Here is a 17,381-nt window from a genome sequence, read left to right as displayed (position 1 = left end):
AATAGGTATTATTTCTTCTTTAAATGTTTGGTAGAATTCCCCTAGGAAGCCATCTGGTCCTAGAGTCTTATTTGTTAGGAGGTTTTTAATTACTGCTTCGATTTCTTTGCTGGTTATTGATCTATTCAGATTGTTTCTTTTCCTGTTTCAGAATTGGTAGTTTATAAGATTCCAAGAAGGCATCGCTTTCTTCCTTATTGCTTAATTTGGTGGCATATAGGTGCTGGTAATAATATCTAATAATTGTTTCTATTTCCTCGGTGTTAGTTGTGATCTCTCCCCACCCATTCATAATTTTATTAATTTGGGTCCTTTCCCTTTTCTTTCTTTTTATTCTTTTTTTAATTAACATATACTGTATTATTTGTTTCAGGGGTACAGGTCTGTGATTCATCACTCTTACACAATTCACAGCACGCACCATAACACTTAACCTCCCCAATGTCCATCACCCAACCACCCCATCTCTCCCACAGCCCCACCACTCCAGCAACCCTGTTTGTTTCCTGAGATTAAGAGTCCCTTATGGTTTGTCTCCCTCTCTGATTTTCTCCCATTTCATTTTTTCCTCTCTTCCCCCATGATCCTCTGCCTTGTTTCTTAAATTCCACATATCAGCGAGAGCATATGATAATTGTCTTTCTCTGATTGACTTATTTCGCTTAGCATCATACCCTCTAGTTCCATCCACGTCATTGCAAATGACAAGATTTCATTTTTTGATGGCTGCATAATATTCCATATATACCACATCTTCTTTATCCATTCATCTGTTGATGGACATCAAGGCTCTTTCCATAGTTTGGCTATTGTGGACATTGCTGCTATAAACATTGGGGTGCATGTGCCCCTTCAGAGCACTACATTTGTATCATGGGGGTAAATACCCAGTAGTGCAATTGCTGGATCGTAGGGTAGCTCTATTTTCAACTTTTGAAGGAACCTCTGTACTGATTTCCAGAGTGGCTGCACCAGCCTGCATTCCCACCAACAGTGTAGGAGGGTTCCCCCTACTCCACATCCTCGCCAACATCTGTCTTTTCCTGACGTGTTAATTTTAACCATTCTGACTGGTATGAGGTCGTATCTCATTTAGGTTTTTTTTTCTAAGATTTTATTTATTTATTCATGAGAGACAGAGAGAGAGAGAGAGGCAGAGGGAGAAGCAGGCTCCCAAGGAGCAGGGAGCCCGATGTGGGACTCGATCCCAGCACCCAAGGATCATGACGGGAGCCGAAGGCAGGCGCTTAACCATCTGAGCCACCCAGGTGTCCCTCATTTAGGTTTTGATTTGGATTTCCCTGATGCCGAGTGATGTTGAGCACTTTTTCATATGTCTGTTGGCCATTTGGATGTCTTTTTTGGAAAAATGTCTGTTCATGTCTTCTGCCCATTTCTTGAGTGGATTATTCTTTGGGTGTTGAGTTTGATAAGTTCTTTATAGATTTTGGATACTAGCCCTTTATCTGATATGTCATTTGCAAATAATTTCCCCAATCTGTAGGTTGTCTTTTGGTTTTGTTGACTGTTTCCTTTGCTTTGCAAAAGCTTGTTTCTTGATGAAGTCCCGGTAGTTCATTTTTGCCCTTGCTTCCCTTGCCTTTGGCGATGTTTCTAGGAAGAAGTTGCTGCGGCTGAGATCAAAGAGGTTGCTGCCTGTGTTCTCCTTTAGGATTTTGATGGACTCCTGTCTCACATTGAGGTCTTTCAACTGTTTTGAATCTATTTTTGTGTGTGGTGTAAGGAAATGGTCCAGTTTCATTCTTCTGCATGTGGCTGTCCAATTTTCCCAACACCATTTGTTGAAGAGACTGTCTTTTTTCCATTGGACATTCTTTCCTGCTTTGTCAAAGATTAGTTAACCATAGAGTTGAGGGTCCATTTCTGGGCTCTCTATTCTGTTCCATTGATCTATGTGTCTGTTTTTGTGCCAGTACCATACTGTCTTGATGATGACAACTTTGTAATAGAGCTGGAAGTCCGGAATTGTGATGCCGCCAGCTTTGCTTTTCTTTTTCAACATTCCTCTGGCTATTCGGGGTCTTTTTTTGGTTCCATACAAATTTTAGGATTATTTGTTCCATTTCTTTGAAAAAAGTGGATGGTATTTTGATGGGGATTGCATTGAATGTGTAGATTGCTCTAGGTAGCATTGACATCTTCACAATATTTTTTCTTCCAATCCATGAGCATGGAACATTTTTCCATTGTAATTCTCCTTTTTGATAGGGTCCTTGGTTTTGGGATCAAGGTAATGCTGGCCACATAAAATGAGTTTGGAAGTCTTCCTTCCATTTCTAATTTTTGGAGCAGTTTCATAAGAATGAGTATTAATTCTTCTTTAAATGTTTGGTAGAAGTCCCCTGGGAAGCCATCTGGCCCTGGGCACTTGTTTGTTGGAGATTTTTGATGACTGCTTCAATTTCCTTAGAGGCTATGGGTCTGTTCAGGTTTTCTATTTCTTCCTGGTTCAGTTTTGGTAGTTTATATGTCTCTAGGAATGCATCCATTTCTTCCAGATTGTCTAATTTGCTGGCATAGAGTTGCTCATAATATGTTCTTATAATTGTTTGTATTTCTTTGGTGTTGGTTGTGATCTATTCTCTTTCCTTCATGATTTTACTTATTTGGGTCCTTTCTCTTTTCTTTTTGATAATTCTGGCCAAGGGTTTATCAATCTTGTTAATTCTTTCAAAGAACCAGCTCCTAGTTTCGTTGATCTGTTCTACTGTTCTTTTGGTTTCTATTTCATTGACTTCTGCTCTGATCTTTATTATTTCTCTTCTCCTGCTGGGTTTAGGCTTTATTTGCTGTTCTTTCTCCAGCTCCTTTAGGTGTAGGGTTAGGTTGTGGATTTGAGACCTTTCTTGTTTCTTGAGAAAGGCTTGTATTGCTATATACTTTCCTCTTAGGACTGCCTTTGCTACATCCCAAAGATTTTGAATAGTTGTGTTTTCATGTTCCTTTGTTTCCATGAATTTTTTTGAATTCTTCTTTAATTTCCTGGTTGACCCATTCATTCTTAGTAGGATGCTCTTTAGCCTCCAAGTATTTGAGTTTTTTCTGACTTTCCTCTTTTGATTGTGTTCTAGTTTCAAAGCATTGTGGTCCAAAAATATGCAGGGAATGATCCCAATCTTTTGCTACCGTTTGAGACCTGATTTGTGACCCAGGATTGATCTATTCTGGAGAATGTTCCATGTGCACTAGAGAAGAATGTGTATTCTGTTGCTTTGGGATGGAATGTTCTGAATATGTCTGTGAAGTCCATTTGGTCCAGTGTGTCATTTAAAGTCTTTATTTCCTTGTTGATCTTTTACTTAGAAGATCTGTCCATATCAGTGAGGGGGGTGTTAAAGTCCCCCACTATTATTGTATTGTTGTCGATGTGTTTCTTTGCTTTTGTTATTAATTGGCTTACATAATTGGTTGCTCCCATGTTAGAGGCATAGATATTTAAAATTGTTAGATCTTCTTGTTGGATAGACCCTTTAAGTAGGATATAGAGTCCTTCCTCATCTCTTATTACAGTGTTTGGTTTAAAATCTAATTTGTGTGATATATGGATTGTCACCCCAGCTTTCTTTTGATATCCATTAACATGTTAAACGGTTTTCCACCCCCTCAGTTTCAATCTGGGGGTGTCTTTGGGTCTAAAATGAGTCTCTTGCAGATAGCATATAAATGGGTCTTATTTTTTTTATCCAATCTGATACCCTGTGTCTTTTGATTGGGGCATTTAGCCCATTTACATCCAGGGTAACTATTGAAAGATATGAATTTAGTGCCATTGTGTTGCCTGTAAGGTGACTGTTACTGTATATTGTCTCTGTTCCTTTCTGGCCTATGTTACTTTTAGGCTCTTTCTTTGCTTAGAGGACCCCTTTCAATATTTCTTGTAAGGCTGGTTTGGTGTTTGCAAATTCCTTTTGTTTTTGTTTGTCCTGGAAGCTTTTTATCTTTCCTTCTATTTTCAGTGACTGCCTAGCTGGATATAGTATTCTTGGCTGCATATTTTTCCCATTTAGTGCCCTGAATATATTATGCCAGGCCTTTCTGGGCTGCCAGGTCTCTGTGGATAAGTCTGCTGCCAATCTAATGTTTTCACCATTGTAGGCTACAGACCTCCTGTCCTGAGCTGCTTTCAGGGTTTTTTCTTTTTCTCTGAGACTAGTAAATCTTACTATTAGATGTTGGGTTGTTGTCCTATTTTTGTTGATTTTGAGGGGGGTTCTCTGTGCCTCCTAGAGGTGATGCCTGTTTCATTCCCCAAATTAGGGAAGTTCTACAGTATAATTTGCTCCAATATACCTTCTGCCCCTCTCTCTCTTTCTTCTTCTTCTGGGATCCCAATTATTCTAATATTGTTTCATCATATGGTATCACTTATCTCTCGAATTCTCCCCTCGTGATCCAGTAGTTGTTTATCTATTTCTCAGCTTCTTATTTCTCCGTCATTTGGTCTTCTATATCACTAATTCTCTCTTCTGCCTCACTTATCCTAGCAGTTAGAGCCTCCATTTTTGATTGCACCTCATTAATAGCCTTCTTTACTTTGACTTGGTTAGATTTTTAGTTATTTTATTTCTCCAGAAAGTGATTCTCTAGTATCTTCTGTGCTTTTTTCAAGTGCAGGTAGTATCTTTATAATCGTCATTCTGAACTTAGTTCCGACATCTTACTAATGTCCATATTGATTAGGTCCCTGGCAGTTGGTACTGCCTCTTGTTCTTTTTTTTTTAAGGTGAGTTTTTCCGTTTTGTCATTTTGTCCAGAGAATAGATGAATGAGAGAACAAAATGGTAAAAGGGTAACAATGACCCCAGAAAAATATACACTAAACAAATCAGAAGAGACCTGAAACCGGGGGGAAAAGAAAGGAAAAAAAAAAAAAAGAATATGATCAGGCTGGTGAATAGAACAGAGCCATACACTAGATTTTGGGTGTATTTTGGTCTGTTAGAAGAAACTGCCTCCCAAAATTTTAAAGAAAGAAAAACTTATATATATAGAAAAATAAGGGTAAATACGATGAAGGGATGGAATATGACTGTAAAGATGAAAATTGAAAAAGATTTTTAAAAAGGAATTGATAAGCTAAGAAGTTGGTTGAAAAAATAAAGAAGAAAAATTTAAAAAAAAAAAAAAGGAGAGAATGTGATCAGGTGGGAGACTAAAACAAAGCCATACACTAGATTTAGGGTATATTTTGGTCTGTTAAAAGAAACTGTATCCCAAAATTTTAAAGAAATAAATACTTAGATATATATATATATATATATATATACAAAAAATAATACAATGAAGGAATAGAATACGACTGTAAAAATGAAAATTAAAAAGATTTTAAAACAGGCATTGTTAAGATGTTGGTTGAAAAAGGAAAGAAGAAAAATTGAAAAAAAAGAAATAGAAAAAGAAAAAAATAGAGAAAATTTAAAAAATTAACTTTGAAAGACTAAAGAATCATGGTAAAAAAGAAAGCCATGGATTCTATGTGCATTATTCCTCCTAGCGCTGGAGTTCTGCCGTTCTCATTGATCGGTAAACTTGGTCTTGGCTGGCTGTTCTCGCTGATCTTCTGGGGGAGGGGCCTGTTGCCGTGGTTCCCAAATGTCTTTGCCAGAGGCGGAATTGCCCCGCCCTTGCCCGGTCCGGGCTAAGTAATCTGCTTGGGTTTGCTCTTGGGAGCTTTTGTGCCCTGTAAGCTTTCCATACAGCTTTGGAGGACGAGAGTGAAAATGGCAGCCTCCCAGTCTCCGCCCCGGAGGAGCCGAGAACTCGGGGTCCCGCTCCTCAGTGCACCCCAGAGAAAAGCAGTCAGTCACTCCCGTCTCCCCGGTCTCCGGCCTCACTCCGTGCTCCCCCGGCCTGTGACGGAGCGTTTCTATCTCTGGCACCAGACCCCGGGTGGAGTCTCCAAACCCAGCAGATCCCTGCAGTGCGCTCCTGCACCTCTCCTTCCGGGGGACGAAGGGGAGTCTCTCCGGATCTGCCGCTTGTTGGGTCCCTGCTGGAGGAGCAGTGACCCGACTGTGCCGCGGATCACGGTTTATGGCAACCCCAAGCTGAGAGCCCGCGCCTCAGCTCCGTCTCTGCAGCCGGCTTCCCTGCTCCGATACCTGGGAGCTCTGCCACACTCAGGCACCCCCGGTCTTTCTGTGACCCCGAGGGTCCTGAGACCACACTGTCCCACGAGGGTTCCACCCCCCGCTTAGCCACCAGAGCGACGTCCCTCAGCGGAGCCGACTTCTAAAAGTTCCGATTTTGTGCTCCGTGGCTCTATCACTTGCCAGAAGCGGCCGACAGAGGCCCCTCCCCCGCCATCTATCCTCCCGAATATCACCTCGGATTCACTTCTCCACACGTCCTACCTTCCAGAAAGTGCTCGCTTTTCTGTTCAGAGAGTTGCTGCTATTCTTTTCTTCAATCTCCTGTTGAGTTTGTAGGTGTTCAGAATGGTTTGATCCTCATCCAGCTGAATTCCTGGGACCAGACGAAATCCAGGTCTCCTAGTCCTCCGCCATCTTGCTCCGCCCTTGATTTTGCTTCTTTAATTGCATTTTCTAACACTTGAGAAATAATGTTGAAAATAATTGAAGTGAAGATCGAATTTCCCTGTTTCTGATCTTTGTGGAAATGGTCCCCTTCACTACACCGTGAACTGAGATGTTGGCCTCAGGACATCATCAGTGTGTGAGAGAGCGTGTGTATGACCATATTATAAAAGTATTTGTTTCTATTTTTATGTGGCTTTTATTAGGATTTGGTGTTAAATTTGGTCAAAGGTTCTTTCAAGACCAATTGGGGCAATATAATCATATCTCTTGATGTAATAATATGGTGTGTGATATTAAACTAGTTCTTATTATGTAACCCCCCTTGTATCATTGGAATAATCCACACTACATAATGGTGTGCCAATTTATTAACATGGTACTGATGTCTCTTTGTTAATATTTTATACACAATATTTGTATCAGTATTTAATGTTACTGGTCTGTATTTTTCCTTTTTTTTTTTAAAAGATTTTATTCATTTATTTGACAGAGAGACAGCGAGAGAGGGAAGACAGCAGGGGGACTGGGAGAGGGAGAAGCGGGCTTCCTGCAGATCAGGGAGCCCGATGTGGGGCTCGATCCCAGGACCCCGGGATCATGACCTGAGCTGAAGGCAGATGCCCAACTGACTGAACCACCCAGGTGCCCCTGTAATTTTCCTTTTAGTGAAATGTATTTGGAAGGTGTATTTATCAGTATCATAAGCTTTTTAAAAGGACTAAAAAATATTCCATCCTTCAATTTTATGAAAAAATATGAAGCAAAGAAATTGGAACCATTGGGGCTCCTGGGTGGCTCAGTCAGTTAAGCATCTGTCTTAGGCTCAGGTCATGATCTTGGGGTCCTGGGATTGAGCCCCATGTCATGCTCTCTGCTGAGTGGGGAGTCTGTTTCTCCCTCTCCCTCTCCCTCTGTGCTCTCTCTCTCTCTCTCAAATAAATAAATAAAATCTTAAAAAAAAAAGAAATCGGAATTATCTAATTTCAGAAGGTTTGTTAGATGTCCCCTGTGAAAACATCTGTATCTTACGCATTTCTGTGGAGTGCTTCTATAAAAGCATTTTCCTATTAAAATTAGTTTATTCATACAATGTATTCCTAGTAGAGCCACTTCTGTATCTTCTTAAGAAAGTATGCATTTAATCTATTTTTAATAAAAGTTATCTCTTATAAGTTGTTTTTTTTTTTCATTTTTGCATGTGAGATTAGCAGGGGGTGCTGTGGGACTGCCCTGTGGTCCCTACAGCTGCTCAGTGAGGTCCAGTCACTGAGGACATTCAGGCCTGGGGGCTCTGTGTGTGGTCTCAGCAGGTGCTTCCTCCCAGTGCTCTCCCCAGGGGGAGTCCAACCTCCATCCTCCTCAGTGGGTGGTGTGAGCTGAGCTCCAGCACCAGGGCTCAGGGAGGGGCTGGGCAGTCACTGGGTGAACCCCATTTGCATGGAGAGCCCCTCCTGTGGCAGAGGCTGGAGGAGAAAAGGAGGCCTGGGGCAGCTCAGCCCACTGTGGGGACCAAGGGCTGTATCACCATGGCCTGGACTCTGTTCGTCCTCATGCTCCTGTCTCACTGCACAGGTAGGAACAAGCCTCTGGACACAGGATGGCCCACATGTCACCCTTCCTGTGCTCAATGTCCTGAGAAGTTTTTAGTTGTTTGTTTTTCATTTCTGGTACCATCACCCACGATAGTCTGTGTTTGCAGGCTCCCTGTCCCAGCCCGTGCTGACCCAGCCACCCTCCCTCTCGGCATCTCCGGGAACAACGGCCAGACTCACCTGCACCTTCAGCAGTGGCTTCAATGTTGGCAGCTACCAAACATACTGGTACCAGCAGAAGCCAGGGAGCCCTCCCCGATATCTGCTGAGGTTTTACTCAGACTCCGATAAGCACCAGGGCTCCGGGGTCCCCAGCCGCTTCTCGGGCTCCAAAGACACCTCGGCCAATGCAGGGCTTCTGCTCATCTCGGGGCTGCAGGCTGAGGACGAGGCAGACTATTACTGTGCTATGTATCACAGCAGTGGGAGCAGCTATACTTACCCACAGTGTCTCAGACAACGAGGAAGTGAGACAAAAACCCCTGGGCCCACAGGCCTTGTCTCTAAGCCTCTTTTCTATGAGAAACTAATTTGGAGACACATTTGGGGGGGGGTGTCACTGTTCTGCAGAAAGATCTGTCACTAAACCAGGGAAAGAGAAACACTCATGTTTGAATGGAAAGTAAGCCAGCATAGGACATCCCCGGAAGACAGGGACCGATGGGGCATCAGACCCCAACTGCACATCCCCACGGGGTCTGGAGAGGATGAACAGGAATAAACTGTGTCTGCACCTGACCCTGCTGCCCAGCGAACATTCCTCCACGATCAGTTGTATCATCTTATTCCATAAAGTGTGACCTTGTGTCACTACTGATGTATCCACAGCTGATACATTGACAATAACCCTGCTCACAGACACAGTCTCCTCTCTCTGAACCAGCTACACGTGAACTTGGACCGGATCCTACAGACTCTCCCTGACAACAGCCCCTCACCCTCCTCCTCTTCTCTCTGCTCCTCTGTCCCCCAGGTTCAGTTTCTCCCTCTGGCTCTTCAGTCTGAACTCTGACTCCACGTGAGGATTTCAGAGGAAACTGGAAATGATCTTGTAATTTCCAGTCTTCTGGATCCATCTCTAGGGAAGAGAATGACCAGAAAGTAGGGCTGCATAAGAAACCCTTATACTCTCCTTCCTGTTTCTGTCACTTGACCAGACCTGGACTTCTGCTTGAGGGAATTGTTTACAGGTCTGCTCTCCAATGAGTTCTCACTGCCTAAATACATCCTCCCCCAGGGAAACAGTCTTTGAGATACTAGCCTTGAAATCCAGGATCCCTAGAGATGGAGAACTATCCCTAGGGGTGTGCAAAAACCATAAAAGGGACTTAGGGGCACTTGGCCTCATTTTTGGTCAAACACACACACACATACACACACACACACACACACACACACACACACTCACCTCTTTCCTCCCTGGGGGTGTATAGTGCCCTGGACTCTGCAGTTTCTGGTCTTCTCTGTCCCTCCAGAGTCAGTGTCAACCTGTGCTCACCCAGCTGTCCTCAGGTCACAATCTCCAGGAGGCAGAATTCCCATCAGCTGGAAACCCCAAGGACAAGTGTGACTGGGGTCCTGTCACCAGGGCAGCCAGGACATGCCCTGAACACCTGTTCTCCTGAGATGAAGCTGATGCTCAGGAATCCCAGGCGGAGTCTCTGTCCCATGGGCAGCTCAGCCCCCACCACCTCTGGGCTCCAGTCAGTGCCCGAGGCTGATCAGTACATTGATTCAGGGCCCCAGCCTCAGTGTGGCTCCCACCGAGTGCCAGTCCCATGGGAGACATGAGACACAAGCTCCCTGTGCTCTCAGGGCTTGGCTGTCACTCCCTCAGTCACCCCAGTGACACTTCCAGCCAGGCTGGACCTCTGCTGAAAAGTCATCTGCCCCAACCAGGGCCACAGGGCCTGTGACCTCAGGGACACATTCCCCCTTATCTCCATCTCTCCTCCACTCACATGAGGAAACTTTGACAGAAACTTCTGGGTCCAGGGGGCCTTGGGTAAGATAATTTGTTCTTCCAGTCATGGGTGGCTGGATGAGCAATTGCTCTACGCTGAACATGCGGGACACAAGTCACAGGGATTATCGGTGTACCTGTTCTGGAGAGGTCCGTCTATGTTTGGTAATTCCATCACTGAGATGGCTCTGAAATTCATAAGAACAGGCCTCCACGGGGTCCACTGGACACCAAATCAGAGCTTTCCTCCCGAAAGAACCAAACTGATGATACAAAACTTATGATAAATAAATAAATAAATAAATAAATAAATAAATAAATAACAGGGCCCAGGATCCTGGAGTGGAGCTGGTGAGAGCCAAGATCTGGTGGTTTTGAAGAGCAGCCTGAACAGCCCAGCTGAAAAGCCCTGCTTCCTTTACCTGAGATGTGACCATAACAGAGGTGAAGAAATCATTTCTGTCGACATTTTAAGTTCAGCAAGAAATATGGAAGTATACTTAGGAGAGGAGTACTGTGGAACCAGTAGGGGCAAGAATGTTTGTAGCAATCTGGATAAAGTGAAGATGAAAAGATTATTTTGTACAAAAAATACCTGACATTGGAGTCCTCCACACATGCTTGTAAAATAAAGTTGTTCTCCTTTGGTGAAAAGCAGTGTGTGTTCATCAGTAAAGTTGTGGTACACGAGGCAGGTTTCAGCAAATTCTTCAATAAGCTCTCCTGCTCCAGGATCAAGGATAGACCTGCAGAGGGTCCAAACACTCAGGGAGGCCATGGGGTCAAAGTTGTCACCTGGAGCTCAGCAATTGATGAATATGGTTAGATTTCAGCAGCAGGATATTATGGGCCTCTTCCTAGGCAATAAATATATATCTCCATGATTTTATTGATATTCTGTGAATTGTGTTCCCATTGGAGAGCAGCTTTAGTCAGCTTTGGGAAATACTGGATACAAACATATGACCGATCCGCAGTTGTCATCTGCTTCAGGAGATTTAGACAAGCCTTTCCCTTTTAGAACTGGATAGACATCTGGAAATGTGACTGCAGACTTAAAAGCTTACATTGATAGAAGTCCACAGCCACCTGGTGGAGAAAATATTACAAACCTCAAAGAGTATAATATTGGGCCACAAAACCATTCTCTTCTTGAGAATGACCTCAGAAATGCAGTTTTTTTCTTTCCTACGAAGAAAGCAAGTAACAACTCAAATATAACCCACTCTGAGTTGCTGCCTTTCTCCAGAATTTATGTAGAGGTTAACCATCTCTGTGTGGGACATAACAACAAGTCGCAGGAAAACCTCACTAAGGACGGTGAAGGTGTTGTTGGTGTTTGCAAAAGAAGAGTAACCTGTGTGCTCCCACTTGGAAAAGATTCTTACTAAAAATATGGAACTGATGGAAAAGAAACTTGTGGACTACATCGATCAGAGAATATAAAAACTCCAGGAGTACATGGATACAACAATTGCTCTGTAAATGGACCTGCTACAGGATCCCTACTCTCCACCCCATGGGATGGCCCTAAGACAGTGGGACTCTGGAGAAAGACTTCCAAATGGAGAAAGATAAGTGCTCCACATGTAGGATGTACTGCAGATATTTATTACATATTTATTGCAAACCCTAAGCCCCCAAAGCTCAAAGCAAGTATTTAATATCATTTGAGGATCATCATCCTACTTACATCACGTGACCTCAATGTTCATTTTAACTGCACTTGTTACTGTCAATCCAGTATGCACACTAAGATTAACATGATGGGGTCATCAATTATTTTTGTTTGCCATACTGTTTACTCTTACAGAAATTTATGTGTATTTCTGGGTTAAGTATTTAAAAAATGTTAAAGATTTTTAATGCAATTCATTGAGACTGTGTTGTATGATGTGTTTGCTAGAAGTACATTTTTTATTTATAAAGGGGTTTATTTTATAGTCTTAGGGGTATGACAAGCAATGCTTAGAGTATTTGATAATTTTTCTCTTTCTAATTGATTTTTCATGGAAAATTGGATGCTTAAGACTTAAAAACCTCTCACTCAGATCACTAATTTACATTTTCAATACACTGTAGTGGGAAGTTGGAAAGTACAAATAAGAACTGGCTTATTCCTTGTTGGGATTATTACTTTAGATTTAGTGTTTGATGTAAAATGGGAGAATTCATCTTGTTTTAGCTCAGTAAACACAGAAAGTATAAGGAACTCTCCTTTTCTGAGCTGCTACAGGTAATTTCCAGAGGCCTTGTCCAGTATGTTTAAGTGTGAAGTGTTGTGGTTGTACACAGAACGATTGAGGGGTGTGAATCAGAAGAATGTGCTTCTCTCTGGCAGATGTAATTTTCTGAAATTAGAACTATTGTATATGTGTTGAAGAGTGATATAATTGCACTTAAAAATAAACGTATCCTCCTTGGAAACTACTTGTCTTAAGTAAATAGCTTTATTTTCAATAAGGAAAAAAAATCAAATTATTTTAGTAAAAAAAAAAAGATTCATATTAAACCAAAAACAGAAGGCATTCCTCTTCCAATGTTGTTCCATCCATGATTTAGCCACAATTTCCATCCATATTCTCTCTGTAATAAGAACAGGTCTGGGAAAAGTATGTTCATGATTACACCTGCATCTTCACATGAGGTGAATTTTGTATAAAATAACATACATCCATTTTAAGTGAATGGTTGGCTAAGTGGTGACTAATATATAGTCTGTCACTGGGTCCCTGTGAGAGTATCTGCAGCTGTCACTCTTTTCCTCCTAGATCTTCCAGGACATTTGCGCTTTGTGGTCTGAGGTCAAAGCCACACACAGCCTTGCTTTTCAGGGTTCCTGTCTATGTGGTGGGAGAACAGATCCTAGGAGGGAATCACTGCCCACAATGTATGTGGAACTGTTGCTTTTCAAACAGGTGGAAACAGTGACAGATGACAAGAGGTTCAGTGTGTAACCATCTAGGAATGCATGTGAGGGCTTCTACTCTATGCATGTGAGAAGCATCCCCTGTCTCCTCAGTGCTGTGGGAACCTCAGAGAAAGGAGAGCTCTGTAACCAGGGAGTAGTCACATAAGAGGGAAAACCCAGCATCCTGCACCGAAGAGGCCATGTGTGCATGGGGATCTGTCACTGCTCTGGACTTCATCCTAATCTAAGAGGAGTATGTATTGAGACACCATCTCAGTCCTGACCCATGAATAGCCAAGGGAGCCATGGACAGACTACCCTGAATTGTCTGAATAAGCCATAAAGTGTGTCCTGAGATGATGGGAGGCCACATAAGGGGAAACCTACCCTAGCCCTAAGGCAGGGGACAGTGGACAGAACTGTTGGGGAGGCAGGAACATTCTCTGCTGGGCTCTGGTCACAAAGTCACATAATGTTGTATCTGGGTCTAGGGGGCACACGGATTCCATTTCTGAGGAGTCAGGGGTAATCAGAGATGGGACCTGACACCTGGAACTGCCTCTGCCCTCTCTTCAGGGCTCACAGCTGGGACCTTCCTACCCCCTCGTCCCACACAGTTCCATCCCTGCCCACCCCCCTGAAATCCTTAGGCAGAGGGACCTGACTCAGGGCCAGGGAGGGATCAGAGAGCCTAGAGGTCTCATCTGCATGGATAGGCCCTCCCTCTCTCAGAGGATGAAGAGAGGAAGAGAGAGATTTGGGGAGGCTCTCCTCAGCCCTGGGACCACAGAAGGCAAGATCTTTGATGGTCTCTACCATGGCCTGGTCACCTCTCCTCTTCAACCTCCTCACTCACTGCACAGGTGACTGGATGTTGGGACAGGGAAAGAGGCTCCAGGAGAAAACATTAGGTCCTGCTTCCTCCTCTCGTCTCTAGAACCCAGCATCACCCTGTCTGTATCTCTCCCCCTTGTAGGGTCCTAGGTCCTTTCTGTGCTGACCCAGCTGCCCTCAGTGTCTTGTGCCTTGAGCCAGAGAGTCACCATCTCCTGCACTGGAAGCAGCTCCAACCTTGGGGCTTATGCTCTGAACTGGTACCAACAACTCCCAGGAACAGACTCCAATCTCCTCATCTATGATAAGAGAAATTGTCCTTCAAGTATGCCCCATCCCTTCTGTGGCTCCAAGTCTAGGAGTTCTGGCTCCCTAACCATCACTGGTCTCCAGGCTGAGGCCAAGGCTGATTATTACTGCCAGTGCTATTACAGTCTGCTCCATGCTCACACGGTCCTCCAGATCTGTGGGGAATTGAGACAAAACATGCTTTCAGGGGGGCCTGGGTGTCTCAGTCGGTTGAATGTTCAACTTCTGGCTTCCGTAGGGAACATCGTATGTCACAGACCTGTGTCCTATGCTTGCAGAAGTGATTCCTAACTGTGAGTTCTAAAGTTAAGAACTACGTGGATGATGGTAGTGCCCAGGTGTGAGGGGACATTGACAGCCAAGGAAGATTCACTTGGCATGACTCACTGGGCTTCCCCCCAGAGCCCTTCCCATAACCTCCCATCCCTAGAGAGAGACTCCTCCCCTTAGTGCTGTGGGGGGTCCAGAGGAGGGGGAGCTATAGTCACCAGGGCTCACATGGGAGGAAAGAACATGGTGTCCTGCACAGAAGGAGCCATTTCTCAATGGGGACCTATTACTGTTTTGGACATGATCTTAATCCTGATGTTGTACAAGTTATATATACACAATATTTATTTGTTAGTCATACTTCAATATATCTGTAAGATACAATTATTGGAAATTTATTTTAAAACCTATATTTTAGGGGAGCCTGGGTAGTTCAGTCAGTTAAATACCTGCCCTCAGCTCATCTCATGGTCTCAGGTTCCTGGGATTGAGCCCTGCATTGGGGTCCCCACTCAGCCAGGAGTCTGCTTCTCCCTCTCCCTCTGCCCCTCCTTGCTTCTCGATTTTTCTCTCTCTCTCTCAAATAAATAAATAAAAACTTTAAAACCTATATTTTTATTTCTGAAAAATTATCATATTCTTTTAATTCTTCACTCTTCATTCTATACATCACCTACTTCTCCTGTGTACAGGTCAGTATCTGTACGTAGTGACCTCTCTATGAATTCATCAACAATCTCTCTGCTGTGTGTGAAGGTGCTTCTTTACTGAGAAATTCAGAGAGATTTATTAGAATATTTCCACAATGCATTTCTGATGTGATGCATTGGATGGATAACTACATACATACATACATACATACACACACCAACAAACAAACAAATGAATAAATAAAATTGTAATTACTTTATAAATTAAATATTTTAGATAACTCCCAAGATGTAAGATTAAATGTGTGTTCTCATTAATAAATTGACCCCCAATCATGCACATTTTTATGATCTGTTCATAAAAACTAGTCATAGGAGGGAAAGAGACCACACACAAAATTTATGAAACCAGTGACAATTTTTAAGAAAATGAGAGTTGTCAAATTTACAACAAATTTGGTGAGTTTGTGATTCATGGTATGATATGTTACACAAGCTCATCACCAATGATTCAGTCCACATGTCTACCTTTGTGTATGTGTGTGTCTATGTGTGTGTGTGTGAGAGAGAGAGAGAGAGAGAGGAGAGGAGAGCAGAGGAGAGGAGAGAGATAGGTGGGGAGTCACAAAAGACAAAAAGAGAGTGTCACAGAGAGAGAAGTAGAAAACAGTACACCTTTCTGAATGTTTTCCATGAGAAGGTGGGTGCTAGGGACAGTCAGAGGTGGTCATGTGGGTCCCCAGGCCTCTCTGTGACACCTCAGAACAGCCCATCACCAAAGTCCAACCAATCGATTGAATGGCCCAGGTCATGCTCTGATGTGAGGGCCCCCATGGGGACAGAGGACAGTGTGAAACACTTTTCCCTGTCCTTCAGCCCTGTCTCAGCCACTGGAAGTCCACTTTTGGGGTCTCCTGGGAGCCCCATTCCTCACTGCTCTTTACTACTCAGTCTCTCTTGCCACCAGGGTCCACAATCCACCCTGACCCTTGCCCTCCTCATAGAGACCCCTACCCCTCAGGTCTGGGCTCCAGCCCCAGGTTCTGCAGGGACAGCAGTGCTGAGCTGTGGGTCCAACTTCTGTCTTTCTGATGGTACAGAGAGGCTTCTTCTCAATCCCTTCCTCCATGTTACTGGGACATTCAGCATTTGAACCAAGTTTAAGGCTCAAAGTTCCCCAGAGAACCCCCTTGGCTCAACCCTGGTAATATTTCTGCTTGGTTTACCCTTACAGGTGAGTTATTGGATATTGTTTTTGCTGTAAGGATCTCCTTTTAGGTTCTCCAACCCCGCTAGTACATGTCTTGGCTTCTTATCTATGTCTTTGCCTTGAAAATAGCATGGTGTCAGGGAAAACATGTCTTTTGTCCATCACTGCTTCAATAAGTTTTCATTTACCCTTAAATAGTATTCTTTTCATAATTATTTTCTAGGACTCTCTGATATATTTAAAATATTTAGCTTAGTTTTATAATTATTCTCAGTAGAAACACTGATATTCAAAAAATATTACTATAAATGGTGTGCAGAATTAACATGATGTCATCCACTGGCAATCTGCCTTTTCTTCCCCTCAGGACCTCCAGGGGGTCAGGCATCAGTGTGCTCACTAAATGATGCTGACTTGCCAGGATCCAGGTGTCATCACCACCCAGGCTGCCTCTACCCCTGGGTCAACTCCTCACCTCTTCCTCTGTCTCCTTCTGCCTTTGGGTGCCCTAGGCAGGGAGGCTGGACAGACAGACAGCAAGGGCTTATCTGACAGCAACAACACTGCCCCCCATGGAAATTTCTGGAGATAGAAAGCTACTTCAGAGAGCTCAGTCTCCACAGCAGAGCTTCAGGGTCAGAGTCTGGGTATGCACGTAACCTGGGCTCCTCTCCTCCTCACACCTGTCACTCTCTACAGAGTGACCTTAACCAGGGTGGGTCACCAGCCGTGCTCCATGCCGCCACTCTCCTTCACAGTGGGCTGCCATTCTGCTCACACCCTTGTCCCCTTGTCTCTCCATCCCCTTGTCCCCTTACAGTGCCTGTGATGCAGGCAGGGCTGACTCAGTCACCCTCAGTGCCCAAGGTTCCAGACAGATGGCCACACTCACCTGTGCTGGAAACAGCAAGTGGTGGCAATGAGGGAGCAGCTGAGCTGCAGCAACACCTGGGCCATGTCCCCAACAACTGATCAACAGGAAGAACACCCAGCTCTCTGGAGTCTTGACAGAATCTCTGGCTCCAGATCAGGCAGCCTGGCCTCTCTAGAGGATCATCCCTTGGCTCCAGGCTAATAAAAGG

The 17,381-nt window shown here is 43.8% G+C and overlaps 1 pseudogene and 1 gene segment (V, D, J or C); both read left to right on the top strand.

Moving 5' to 3' along the window:
• The first annotated feature begins 8,053 nt into the window (after positions 1–8,053).
• The window catches only part of LOC118531230 (immunoglobulin lambda variable 5-39-like), a 416,407-nt gene continuing 407,079 nt past the window's right edge, over positions 8,054–17,381 (top strand). Inside the window, 2 exon segments of the V gene segment in view lie at positions 8,054–8,132; positions 8,260–8,592. Of these exon segments, the coding sequence occupies positions 8,087–8,132; positions 8,260–8,592 (379 nt within the window).
• On the top strand, positions 10,182–11,693 carry LOC144379866 (ATPase PAAT pseudogene; annotated as a pseudogene).

Source organism: Halichoerus grypus, chromosome 13 (assembly GCF_964656455.1).
Source record: "Halichoerus grypus chromosome 13, mHalGry1.hap1.1, whole genome shotgun sequence".
NCBI classification, from domain to species: Eukaryota; Metazoa; Chordata; class Mammalia; order Carnivora; family Phocidae; genus Halichoerus; species Halichoerus grypus.
The sequence above is the reverse complement of the archived record's forward strand: the minus strand, read 5'-3'. Positions and strand labels throughout refer to the sequence as shown.